The sequence below is a fragment of the Mobula hypostoma genome, chromosome 9 (assembly GCF_963921235.1).
Source record: "Mobula hypostoma chromosome 9, sMobHyp1.1, whole genome shotgun sequence".
In the NCBI taxonomy this organism is placed as follows: Eukaryota; Metazoa; Chordata; class Chondrichthyes; order Myliobatiformes; family Myliobatidae; genus Mobula; species Mobula hypostoma.
Window position 1 is genome coordinate 2,077,670 of NC_086105.1, and position 13,963 is coordinate 2,091,632.

The 13,963-nt window shown below is 42.9% G+C and overlaps 1 protein-coding gene across 12 annotated transcripts in view; it reads right to left on the bottom strand.

Moving 5' to 3' along the window:
* The window catches only part of ppfibp1b (PPFIA binding protein 1b), a 255,819-nt gene that overhangs the window by 107,207 nt on the left and 134,649 nt on the right, over nt 1–13,963 (bottom strand). For 6 of the 12 annotated variants that reach the window (XM_063057586.1, XM_063057582.1, XM_063057579.1 and 3 more), the window contains 3 exons: nt 7,754–7,846; nt 2,840–2,951; nt 2,361–2,393 (listed from right to left, as the gene is read on the bottom strand). In XM_063057586.1, coding sequence (XP_062913656.1) covers nt 2,361–2,393; nt 2,840–2,951; nt 7,754–7,846 — 238 coding nt within the window. The remainder of the gene's footprint in view (nt 1–2,360; nt 2,394–2,839; nt 2,952–7,753; nt 7,847–13,963) is intronic. The other 6 variants (XM_063057584.1, XM_063057591.1, XM_063057588.1 and 3 more) reach the window with 3 other exon arrangements.

The window sequence follows — 13,963 nt, forward strand, 5'->3', positions numbered from 1 at the left end:
CTCCCGGGAGTTCAGGGAGTCTCCTGCATATCAATAGCGGCTCCCTGATGCCCGCAAATTATATACAATATCCCGGAAATCGATTTTTTAGAGGGGGAGAGGGGAAAAAAAAGAAAGAAAATGAATGAATCCTGCTTGATCTCTTTTTGTGCTAAGTAGACCTAGCAATTTTCTCTGTGGGCGGGCTTTACAGTCAACCTCTCTCTCTCTCTTCCATAGTCCATCAGTTCAGTTACTGCCGTCTGTAATGATGCTGAAATCATCCGGACAACTGTCGGTGATGAAGTACAAAAGCCTGGCGAAGAAATTCCCAAGGCTGGCGGTGACAACCTGACTACGCGAGGCTGTCCTATACGGGTGGGGCGCATTGGTGTCTTAAAGGGGATGAGAGCAGGGTTTAAATTGGAGCGAAATTCCAAAATCGCCCGCTAAGACAGCTTTAAAAACGCGCTCGCAAGCAAATTCTGCAGGGTTTTTTTTCCTGAAACACTTCCACTTACAGGTACATCGACGCCCGCGATAGGCTGGGTTTAAGCACAGCCATTTTTAGAAGAAAAAACGATTTTAATAAATACCCGGCTCCCACTGAGGTCTGTACTGCACACTTTATATGTATTTTGAATTACACTTTGTTAAATAATATGGTAATATATAGTTATATGTGGTGTGCGTGATATATGTATTGTGGCTGCACTGTGGTCCGGACAGAGGTTGTTTCGTTTGTGGACAATCAGCCAGATGACAATAAACTGGAACTTGAAGATACAGAACTTCTAAATCACTCATTTAAAATCCCCCATTTTGATGTAAAAGGGGGAGGGGGGAGAGAGAGGGGGGGGAGAGAGGGGGGGAGAGAGGGGGGAGAGAGAGGGGGGGAGAGAGGGGGGAGAGAGGGGGGGGGGGGGAGAGGGGGGGAGAGAGGGGGGGAGAGAGGGGGGAGAGAGGGGGAGGGGGGAGAGGGGGGGGAGAGGGGGGAGAGAGGGGAGAGGGGGAGAGAGGGGGGGAGAGGGGGGGGAGAGGGGGGGGAGAGGGGGAGAGGGGGGAGAGAGGGGGGGAGAGAGGGGGAGGGGGGAGAGGGGTGAGAGAGGGGGGTAGAGAGAGGGGGTGAGAGAGGGGGTGAGAGAGGGGGTGAGAGAGGGGGAGAGAGAGGGGTGAGAGAGAGGGGGAGAGAGAGGGGGAGAGAGAGGGGGAGAGAGAGGGGGAGAGAGAGGGAGAGAGAGAGGGAGAGAGAGAGGGAGAGAGAGAGGGAGAGACGGATGTATATGCTACCGGACGTTGTCTGAATGGACGTTAAGCGGCGCAGACCTGTAATAAGGATACACATTATGCTTTTATTTCTTTTAGGGATCACAACATATCAGGGAGGCTAAGCACAGGGAAGGCTGCTCAAGTATTTCACAGTTCTTTTCAGCAGAAAGCCAAAGTCTGACAGAGAAGGTCACTAGAGCTGAGGTGTACTTTACATCTTTCATCATTGAGCATAACCTGCCATTCCAGGTGTGTCCTGACGAAGGGTTCTGGCCCGAAACGTCGACTGTACCTCTTCCTATAGATGCTGCCTGACCTGCTGCGTTCACCAGCATTTTTTGTGTGTGTTGCTTGAATTTCCAGCATCTACAGATTATACTTCTATACTTTATTGTCGCCAACCAATTGATACTAGAGTGTACAATCATCACAGCGATATTTGATTCTGCGCTTCCCACTCCCTGGAGTACAAATCGATAGTAAATATTAAAAAATTAAATTATAAATAGAAAATAGAAAAGGGAAAGTAAGGTAGTGAAAAAAAAAACCGAGGCAGGTCCGGATATTTGGAGGGTACGGCCCAGATCCGGGTCAGGATCCATTCAGCAGTTTTATCACAGTTGGAAAGAAGCTATTCCCAAATCTGGCCGTACAAGTCTTCAAGCTCCTGAGCCTTCTCCTGGAGGGAAGAGGAACGAAAAGTGTGTTGGCTGGGTGGGTCTTGTCCTTAATTATCCTGGCAGCACTGCTCCGACAGCGTGTGGTGTAAAGTGAGTCCATGGACGGAAGATTGGTTTGTGTGATGTGCCTCATGCATGCCTCGAGATATCCTCATGTCTGCATAATTAATTCCCATTTTTCTCATCACTCCGTCATAATAATACTAATTAACAGAATTTCAAGCAACAACTTAATTCAACATCTGACGAACAGCTATGGTTCAGGATAAACAAACATTTTTTTTTCCAACTGGCTAATTCTATCCTGAATTTCAAAGCTACAGCTAACGATTACAGATGAAGACAGGAAGTTTTGAACATGCAAGTTGCTGCAATAGCGTAGGCACATAGCTACAACTGTCACACGTTCACCGAGCAGGCACCAGTCCTTACTTTTCTCCTTCAGCTTCTTTTTATAACTTTCCTCTGTACAGGAAGTTCACACAGGTCATGTAATACAGGTACAAGAGCAGTTGGTTAGTTTACAAAAAAATAAGTAGGTAAATTTAAAACTAACTGCTCACGAAAATAACTCAATATTTATGCAAAATTTTAAAACGGATTTCTTTGCAAAGCTTAAAACAGTTTTCTAGGTTCAAAAACATCCTAAGTTGGCACATAAAAACAGAACAAGAAATATAATTCAACAAAATACTATGTTAAATGCTGATATAAGTGCCATAGAACAAATTAGAATGCGTTATTGAACCAATAATATTCAAATCTTTAATAGAGTATAAATGCTAACACATCACAAGAATTAATTTACAGACAAATCAGTCACAAAACAAATGGATGTATGTTCTGGGACAAAACCCAAAGTAAAAGTTCCAGCTTTCCCTCACGAATGAATGAGGAATAATGTCTCTTACCAGCCCCACCATCACTTTCATCTAATTCCGTTTTGGCATTCAACTCAGACAACAGCCCCTTGATCTCAGCATCCTTCTTCTCCAATTGTTCTGTCAGTTGTACCATCTCATCCTACAGCACAAAATTGAATAATGTTTCAATCAAAAAATTATACAAAGCATAAAAAAAGATTAAAGCTCAATAGCATCTTGGTGTACTCTTCACTTTACTACCATGGTGAGTTTTCACCTGGGATTTAACCTGAATCTGATTATTACATTCCATTTTTAATGCAATTTCCAGTTAAGAGTAGGTGAATTTTGTGGGTCAAGGGTTTGCATTTTCAAAATATGTTAGAAGTATTTATCATAAACTGCTGACAAATGCAATTTCAGCATGACAATGGAAATACTGGCCATACATTAACTATCCTTCCTTTCCTAAGGTACTCTGATTAACGGGCAAGAATTTTTTTAATATTCAAATTAAATTTATTATCAAAGTACATACATGTCATACACAATCCTGAGATTCACTTACTTGCAGGCATACACAAATCCAATAAATGATGAGATTACAGAGTACCTGAAGGCACATGACAAGATGGGCCAAAACCAGCATGGTTTTCTGAAAGGATTAATGCATTTGTGGCTAAATTTACCAATGACACAAAGATAGGGGGAGGGTCGGGTAGTGTTGAGGAAACAGAGCTTGCAGAGAGTCTTACATAGTTTAGGGGAATGGGCAAAGAAGTGGCAAATGAAATAAAATGCTGGAAAGTGTATGGTCGTGCACTTTGGTGGAAGAAATAAATAGGCAGACTATTATTTAGATGGGGAGAGAATTCAAAATGCAGAGATGCAAAGTGACTTGGGAGTCCTTGTGCAGGATACCCTAAAGGTTAACCTCCAGACTGAGTCGGTGGTGAAGAAGGTGAATGCAAAGTTGGCATTCATTTCTAGAGGTATAGAATATAAGAGCAGGGATGTGATGTTGAGGCTCTATAAGGCACTCATGAGACCACACTTGGAGTATTGTGTGCAGTTTTGGGCTCCTTAGTTTAGAAAGGAAATACTGATATTGGACATGGTTCAAAGAAGATTCATGAGAATGATTCCAGGAATGAAAGGGTTACCGTATGAGGAATGTCTGGCAGCACTGGGGCTGTATTCCCTGGATTTCAGGAGAGTGAGGGGGGATCTCATAGAAACATTCCGAATGTTGAAAGGCCTGAACAGATTAGATATGGCAAAGTTATTTCCCATAGTAGGGGAGTCTAGGACAAGAGGGCTCGACTTCCGGATTGAAGGACATCCATTTAGAACAGAGATCTGGAGAAACTAGTCAAGAGTGTGGCAAATCTGTGGAATTTGTTGCCACAAACAGCTGTGGAGGCCAAGTCATTGGGTGCATTTAAGGCAGCGATAGATAGGTTCTTGATTAACCAGGGCATCAAAGGGTATGGGGAGAAGGCAGGGGAGTGGGGATGACTGGAAGAATTGGATCAGCCCATGATTGAATGGTGGGAATGGCCTATTTCTGCTCCTATATCTTATGGTTATTAAGACCAAAAGACCATAATAGACATCAAATACAAAGAAACACAATATAATCAACGAAAGATCACACCAGCAGGGCAAATAGCCAGTTTGCAAAATACAAACTGTGCAAATACAAAAAGAAAAATTAAAATAATAATACAAAATAAATAACCAATAAATATCAAAAACATGAGATCAGTCCTTGAAAGCGAGCCCATAGACTGAGGGAACAGTTCAGTGATGGGACAAGTGAGTGATGTTATCCCATCTGGTTCAGGAGCCTTATTGTTGATGGGTAATAACAGTTCATGAACCTGATGGCATGAGTCCTGAGGCTCTTGTACCTTCTTCCTTATGGTAGCAGAAAGAAGAGAGCATGATCTAGATGGTGGGGGATTCTGTTATCCAGCAATAGCATGCCATGTAAATGTGCTCAATGGTGATAAGGTCTTTACAGATGATGGACTGGGCCACATCAACTACCTTTTGTAGGATGTTCCATTCAAGGCCATTGGTGTTTCAATACCAGGCTATGATGCAGCCAGTCAATATACTCTTCACCACTCATCAATACAAGTTTCTCAAACTTTCAGATGTTACACTGAATCTTAAACTTCTAAGGAAGTAGAGGTGCTGTTGTGTTTTCTTCATGATGGAACTTGTGTGCTGGGCCTTGGACAGCTCCTCCAGAAATGGTAACACCAAGGAATTTAAAGTTGCTGACCCCCTCCACATCTGATGCACCCATGAGGATTGGCTCATGGATCTTCATTTTCCTTCTCCTGAAGTCAATAATCAGCTCCTTGGTCTTGCTGACATTGAATGAGAGATTGTTGTTGTGGAACCACTCAGATTTTCAATTTTCCTCCAACATGCTGATTTGTCACCAACTTTGATTTGGTCCTGACAGTGGCATCATCAGCCAACTTAAATATCGCAATGGAGCTGTGCTTATCCACACAGTCTTAAGTGTGAGCGAGTAGAGCAGAGGGCTAAGCACACAATGTTGTGGTGCACCTGAGCTGGAGGAGATATTGCCAATCTGAAATGACTGGGGTCTGCAAGTGAGGAAATCAAGGATCCAAATGCACAAGGTACTGAGGCCAAGGTCTTGAAGCTTATTGGGTAGCTTGAGGGGATGATAACATTGAAAGCCGAACTGTAGTTAATAAAGAGCATCCTGATGTATGCAGCTTTGTGGGGTTTCAAACCAGACACTGATTTGCCTTTGCCACCATAGATGTTGCCTCACCTACTCACTTCGTTCAGCAGCTTGCTTTATGATGAGGAATACTTCCATTGGATATTTCACGCCTGATAATATTTGAATATTGAATGCTTTTCTACCATTATTCCCAGGTTTCTTTACCAATCCTCTTATTATCTTGGCAACCGAGAGGAAACACACCTTATCATCCCTTCTGCAGCAACAGAATCTCTTGTCTGCCCTCATTATCGAGTCTCCTTATCACTATCGACCTTGTCTGAATGTACCCTTTCTCTCAGAGCCTCTGAGTCACTGTGCCAGAGATCTGGCTACTGCTGCCAGCCACTGAACGAAAACCTTTCAGCACACATCAGGTTAGCAGAGAAATCGATTCTATTGTGCTTCTTTGTATCCACTGTGAATGCTTACAAGCAAATTAATCTCAGGATAGTACATGGTGACATACATATTTTTAGATGATAAATTTATTTGAGACCTTCCACTTCTCTAAATTGGATATTAAATTATCAATGATTTCAGTAAACCACTGCAGAGATCACTTGCATTTTACTAGCTACTGACATTAGAATAACAGAGCCAGATATACAAGCATGTTTGCTCACCTCTGCTTCTGTGTAACATCACCAACATCTAAACCTTGTTACAGACAAAGTTTAACCTTTGAAACCTGTGACATAGAGTAATGATATTTTGAGATTTGGATCAACCTTATTGTGAGGACGTTGGGATATATGGGAGTGGAATTTAAGTTAAATCTGCCAATACTACACCTTCTCCTCCCTTATTGGGGGAGAGAGTATCTGCGGTATGTCAAATGCCGGGTGTAACGCGAAGTCTTTGGGGTAACTGCAAGTTTGTGTCTTTGCTATTGCTTTGCTCATGTTTGAGTGCTTGGTGACAGTGCTGATGCTTGCTTTTGTTTTTACCGGTGGGGGGGGGAGATTGTTGCTTGCTGCCGCTTACATGCGGGGGGGGGGAGAGAGCTGGGGGAGAAATTTAGGGTTCTCACATTTATTTGTCGTTCATTCTTTGGGGCACTTCTGTTTTCGTGGATGTTTGTGAAGAAAAAGCATTTCAGGATGTATACCGTATACATTTCTCTGACATTAAATTGGACCTTTGAACCTTTGACCATCTGGAAATTGCCGGGGACAGTTGGGCAGAATAATCAGTTCAGCTTAGCCCCTTGTTTTCCTGTCTTAGAAAGACGTACAGTGGATTCTGGTTAATTGGGGCAGTCACTTATTTGGGTAACACTTAACGAACAAAATGTACTGGTTCCAAGGTACCCAATTAACCAGAACCCACTGCACCACTTCTGCCAGTAAAGGGAGAATTTAAAGCCCAGAATTAGGAAGAACTTCACTTCTCATCTCACATTTTTGAATTCTGCTCATTCATTCATTACCTAATTTGCTTGAGCATCTATTCAAGATTAAAAAGTTATTTATTATGGGTGCAAAGCAGGTTACACCTCAGAAGGAAATAATTCAGTCCATATTCTATTTTAGTTATGCTAATCCCAATCCTATAGTGTTTCTGACTCCACCATCCAGTAGGTTACCGTTCTACAGGTTACATTCTCAGAAGTCAATCCATCCATATTCTATTTCAGATGTGCTAATCCCAAAATGTTTCTGACTCCACTATCCTCTATTATTTCTCAAGTCGATGTTCCTTGCCCAATACAAGTTGCTTGCTGGGTGGAAATAAAACACTTTCAAAACTGCAATCATTCGAATAACATGTACAGGCATTCTGAACACCTTTGACTAGGATGAAATGTGCAGCCAATGCAAAGGTTTTAAACATCACCACAAATAAATTTTGACATTGACTCTAACCATACTTAAAATTCATGGAATACAGTCAAAGAAATTAAAATGCATGCCACAAATGACAAATGAAACACTGCAGTATGAAGACCATAATCATGGCATTACATAATCATCATTATCTAAGACTTTTTTAATATATGAAGATTTGAGATGCTTTAACAAAACAAAGTTGTACAAAAAGAAGTAAAGGCTCATGCAAAGTCAGCTTTCAGTCCAATAACTTCTCTGATAATAATCTTTTCAAAGCCACAGCGAGGACACAAGCACACAGCAAACAATCCAGGAAGTTACCACACAGCATTACCAATGAGTTGAAACCCATCACACCTTTAGTGCCTGGGATTTCTGTTCCCTTCGCTGCTTCTCGTACTGCATCTGACCAACCTTGATTTTCAGGCTAGAGAGCTTAGCCATTAATGACTGGTAGAGGTGAGAGAATACAAAGAGAGAGAGAACTAGAGTCTGATATAATACTTTCCAAACTGTAGTCATATTTTAGAGCGCAGTAACGCAAAGAAACTCCTCAGTCAGGCAACGATCAATTAGTAAGTAGAACAGTAATCATTAGATGTCCCAGAAAGGAAAAGTCTACAGAAAGTAGTGGATGCAACCCAGTCCATTACAGAAAAGCCCTCTCCATCATTGAGCACATTAATATGTAGCACTGCCATAAGAAAACAGCATCCATCCTCTTAGGCCCCCTGCCATCTAGGGTGTGCTCTCTTCTCACTGAAAGATACAGGAACCTTCAGCCCCATGCCACCAAGTTCAGGGACAGTTACTACACCTCAGTTACCAGGCTCCTGCACCAGAGCAGATAAGTTCACTCACCTCAACACTGAACTTATTCCACAACCTATGGACCCACTTTCAAGGACTCTACGATTCATCCAAGTATTGTTCATTTACTGTTTATTTATTTATTTTTGTATTTGCAGTCTGTCGTTTGCACATTAGTTGTTCATCAGTCTTTGTGTAGTTCTTCTACGGTATTACATTGTTCTACTGTGAATACCCACAAGAAAATTAATGTCCAAGTGGTAAAGTGGATTTTGGTTCACCGATGGCTCAATTAGTTGAGAAAGCGGCTTATTGAGATGCAATGCGGAACAGGCCCTTTTGGCCATTGGAGTCAAGCTGCCCAGCAATCCCGTATTTTAATTCATGTAGAATTACGGAACAATTTATAATGATCAATTAACCTACCAACCGGTAGATCTTCGAGCTATGGGAGGAAATCAGAGCACCCGGAGGAAACCCACACGATCACAGGGAAAACAAACTCCTTACAGGCAGCAGCAGGAATTGAACCTGAGTCTCTGGTACTGCAAAGCATTGTGCTAACCACCTGTTAATGTGCCGCCCTATTTGGGACAACTCTTAATGACAAAAGCTAAATTGAAGAAATAGCCAGGATTCCCTTCATTTATTTGGGACTGCGCTGATTATTGGGACAACACTTGCCAAACAGTTTTTAACTAGTGTCAGTCATGTGCACTTGTGTTAGACACTACAGTGCAGTGCAGTGGTCTAAAGCATTGTATGAAGACAGTCCATTGTCTGCACTAGGTGTCTGCACTGATTTTGTTCACTTACACAGTGGAAGAATTCCTCCGCTGTTAACTATTAGGAACTAATAGTTTTATATACTATAGTCACATTGATAGTGTTATAATTTGTATACACAATTTGCTACCAAGCTAAACAGTAGTTTGTCTTTTTTTTTTAAAATACCATTTTAACTATTTCCACAAAACTTCAGCTAATTGGGCAGGTGACTAATTGAGACAAAATGCACTGGTCCTGACGTGTCCCGATTAACTAGAAACCAATGTAAATAGTGACATACATACTGGGATAAAAAGTTTACTTTGAACTTTGGTTAGTTAGTTGCAAGGAGAATGCTAAAAAAGGAGGGAAAGTTGGTAAAGCTCAGGTGCTGTGGAAGAAGCCTCTTGCCACTTTGCAAGTGTGAATGAAGTAGTCAAGGCATCAGAAGTCAAAACACTCATGAATTAGCCCATCGAGTAAATCCTTCCCACCTACTTGCTCCAGCTGATGAGTTTGACTTGAATGCAAGTGAGAGAATACGGTGGCTTGAAACGTGCAGGCAGTGGCCAGTAGTTCCAAAGGAATTCCCTGCATTCTGCCACTTCAAACAGTGCGCCACTTCAAACAGTGCGACACTTCTGACACTTCTCATCTAGGTACACGGGTTGATCGGGTGGTTAAGGTGGCATATGGCATGCTTGCCTTTATTAGTCAAGGCATTGTATTCAAAAGTCAAGTTTTTGTTGCAACTTTATAAAACTGTAGATCAGTCACATCCTGGAGTATTACACACCGTTCTGATTGCCCCGTTATAGGGAGGATATTGAGGCTTTGGAGAGGGTGCAAGCAACGTTTACCAGGATGCTGCCTGGATTAGAGGGCATATGCATTAATGAAAGGTTGGACAAACTTGGGTTGTTTTCTCTGGAGTAGCAGTGGCTGTCGGGAGATCTGAATAGAGGCTTATACGATTAGGAGGGGGATAGTTGGAGGAGGGAGGGAACATCGACTCAGACCATGATAGGCCTGCGTTGGGCATTTTCATGCCTTACAAGGCACAGATTGGAAGTCTGTGTGGGGCGCCATTCCTCGCACAGACACAACAGCAATGTGCCTAGCTCAAGGACACAAATACACTGCAACAACTGAGGCTTGAACTAGCGACCTTCAGATCAACTAGACAAACGCCTTAACCACTTGGCCACGTGCCCAACACAATAGATGGAGGAGACAGACTTTTTTTTTCTTTTTTTGAGAGTAAAAAAGTGGGTGCCTGGAATGGTGATAAAGGCAGTTACATTAGGGACATTTAAAGATGCTTAAATGGATGTGAGCAAATGAACATTATGTACGCAGAAGGGAATAGTTACCATACTCATTTGATTACTAATTTAATAGGATAGACTCAATATCCTATTAGGACCAATCAAGTCTGACAGTCTGACTGGAGGAGATAGCAAAGTACTTAATGAGTACTTTGCTTCAGTATTCACTACAGAAAAGGATCTTGGCGATTTTAGGGATGTCTTATAGCAGACTGAAAAGCTTGAGCATGTACTGTACATATTAAGGAAGAGGATGTGCTGGAGCTTTTGGAAATCATCAAGTTGGATAAGTCACTGGGACCGGACGAGAGGTACCCCAGACTACTGTGGGAGGCGAGGGAGAAGACTGCTGAGACTCTGGCAATGATCTTTGCATCATCAATAGGGATGGGAGAGATTCCGGAGGATTGGAAGGTTGTGGATATTGTTCTATTATTCAAGAAAGGGAGTAGAGATAGCCCAGGAGATGATAGACCAGTGAGTCTTACTTCAGTGGTCGGTAAGTTGATGGAGAAGATCCTGACAGGCAGGATTTATGAACATTTGGAGAGGTATAATATGATTAGGATTAGTCAGCGTGGCTCTGTGGCCTTACAAACCTGATTGAATTTTTTGAGGATGTAACTAAACACACTGATGAAGTAGATGTAGTGTATATGGATTTCAGCAAGGCATTTGACAAGGTACCCCATGCAAGACTTAATGAGAAAGTAAGGAGGCATTGGATTGAAGGGGATATTGCTTTGTGAATCCAGAACTGGCTTGTCCACAGAAGGCAAAGAGAGGTTGTTGACGGGTCATATTCTGCAAGGAGGTCGGTCACCAGTGGTGTGCCTCAGGGATCTGTTTTGGGACCCTACTCTTCATGATTTTTATAAATGACCTGGATAAAGAAGTGGAGGGACGGGTTAGTAAATTTGTTGATGACACAAAGGTTGGAGGTGTTGTGGATAGTGTGGAGGGCTGTCAGAGGTTACAGTGGGATATTGTTAGGATGCAAAACTGGGCTGAGAAGTGGCAGATGGAGTTCAACCCAGATAAGTGTGAGGTGGTTCATTCTGGTAGGTCAAATATGATGGCAGAATATAGTATTAATGGTCAGACTCTTGGCAGTGTGGAGAATCAGAGGGATCTTGGGGTCCGAGTCCATAGGACGCTCAAAACTGCTGCGCAGGTTGACTCTGTGATTAAGAAAGGATACGGTACATTGGCCTTCATCAATCGTGGGATTAAGTTTAGGAGCCAAGAGGTAATATTGCAGCTATATAGGACCCTGGTCAGACCCCACTTGGAGTACTGTGCTCAGTTCTGGTTGCCTCACTATAGGAAGGATGTGGAAACCATAGAAAGGGTGCAGAGGAGGTTTACAAGGATGTTGCCTGGATTGGGGAGCATGCCTTATGAGAATAGGTTGAGTGAGCTCAGCATTTTTTCCTTGGAGCAACGGAGGATGAGAGGTGACCTGAAAGGTGAATAAGATGATGAGAGGTATTGATCGTGTGGATAGTCAGAGGCTTTTTCCCAGGGCTGAAATGGCTAGCACCAGAGCGCACAGTTTTAAGGTGCTTGGAAGTAGGTACAGAGGAGATGTCAGGGGTATTTTTTTTTTTTTTTAAACGCAGAGAGTGATGAGTGTGTGAAATGGGCTGCCGGTGACAGTGGTGGAGGCAGATACGACAGGATCTTTTAAGAGACTCCTGGACAGGTATATGGAGCTCAGAAAAATAGAGGGCTAAGGGTAAGCCTAGGTAATTTCTCAGGTAAGGACATGTTCAGCACAGCTTTGTGGGCCGATGGGCCTGTATCGTGCTGTAAGTTTTCTATGTTTTGAACATTGTGTTTCTGGCACTGAGCCTGGTTCCGTGGTGCAGAAGGGAGAGAAGATGAGGAATGCAGTAGTCATAGGGAATTCTATTGTGAGGGGAATAAACAGGAGGTTCTGTCAGCATGATAGACATACCCGCATGGCGTGTTGCCTCCCAGGTGCCAGGGTACCGGCTGTCTCGGATCCAGTGCAGAGTATTCTGAAGGCAGAGGGTGAACAGCCATTAGTCTTGGTACATGTTGGTACCAATGACGTGCGTAGAAAAAGGGAAGAGGTCCTGAAGAGAGGTTTCAGGGAGTTGTGTAGGAAGCTGAAAAGCAGAACCTCCAGGGTAGTAATCTCAGGATTGCTGCCTGTGCCACGTGCTAACGAGCACAAGAATAGCATGATCAGGCATATTAATGCATGGCTGAGAGACTGGTGTAGGGGGCAGGGCTTCGGGTTCCTGGATCATTGGGCCCTCTTCTGGAGGAGGTACAAACCTGTACAAAGAGAACGGGTTACATCTGAACCCAAAGGGGTCCAATACCCTAGCAGGCAGGCTTAATAGCGCTGTTCGGGAGGATTAAACTAATTTGGCAGGGGGATGGGAACCAGAGTGATAGGGCTGAGGAAGGGGAAAACAGAAATAAACCAAAGATAGCGTGCAACAGAGATAATAGAAAGGTCATGCAGGAGATGAGGCATCATCAGTGCCAGTGGGATGAGTTGCAGGGCAATGGAGGTGTGGTGCAGCTAAAAGAGAAAGCAACAAATACTGGACTGAAAGTGTTATATTTAAATGCACGCAGCATAAGAAATAAAACTGATGATCTTGAAATTCAGCCACAGATTGGCAAGTATGACGTTGTGGCCATCTCTGAAACTTGGCAGCCATCCTTTAGCCATTGGGAGCTGAACATCTAAGGATATACAGTGTATCGGAGAGATAGGCAGAGGGGGTGGTGTGGCCCTGTGTATAAGAAATAATATTAAATCATTAGAAAGAGATGACATAAGATTGGAAGGTGTAGCGTCTCAACGGGTTGAGTTAAGAAAGGGCAAGGGTAAAAGGACCCTAATGGCAGTTGTATCACCTCCAAACAACAGCCGTGATATGGATTACAAATTACAGCTGGAGATAGAAAAGGCATGTCAAAAGGGCAATGTCATGATAATCATTGGGGATTTTAACATGAAAGTGGATTGGAACAGAGAGAGAGAGAGAGAGACAGACAGAGAGAGAGACAGACAGACAGAGAGAGAGAGACAGAGAGAGAGAGACAGAGAGAGAGAGACAGAGAGACAGAGAGAACGAGAACTTGTAGAATGTCTGAGGGACGGCTTTTTAGAACAGCTTATTGTTAAACCCACTACAGAATCGGCTGTACTGGACTGTGTTGTGAAATGATCCAGAGGTGATAAGAGAGCTTAAGGTTAAGGAACCCTTAGGGAACAGTGATCACAATATGATCAAGTTCACTTTGAAATCTGATAAGGAGAAACTAAATTCCAATGTATTTCAGTGGAATAAAGGAAATTACAATGGCAGGAGGGGGGAACTGGCCAAGGTTGACTGGAAAGAGACACGAGCAGGAAGGACAGCAGAGCAGCAATGGCTGGAGTTTCTGCAAAAAAAACAGGAGGAAAGTGCAAGACATATATTCCAAATAAAAAGAAATTTTCCAATGGAAGAATGACACTACCGTGGCTGACAAGTGAAGTCAGAGCCAAAGTAAAAGCAAAACAGAGGGCATACCAGGAAGCCAAAGCTATTGGGAAGATAGAGGATTGGGAAGCTTTTAAAAACTTGCAAGAGGAAACTAAGAACGTCATTAGGAAGGATAAGATGAATTA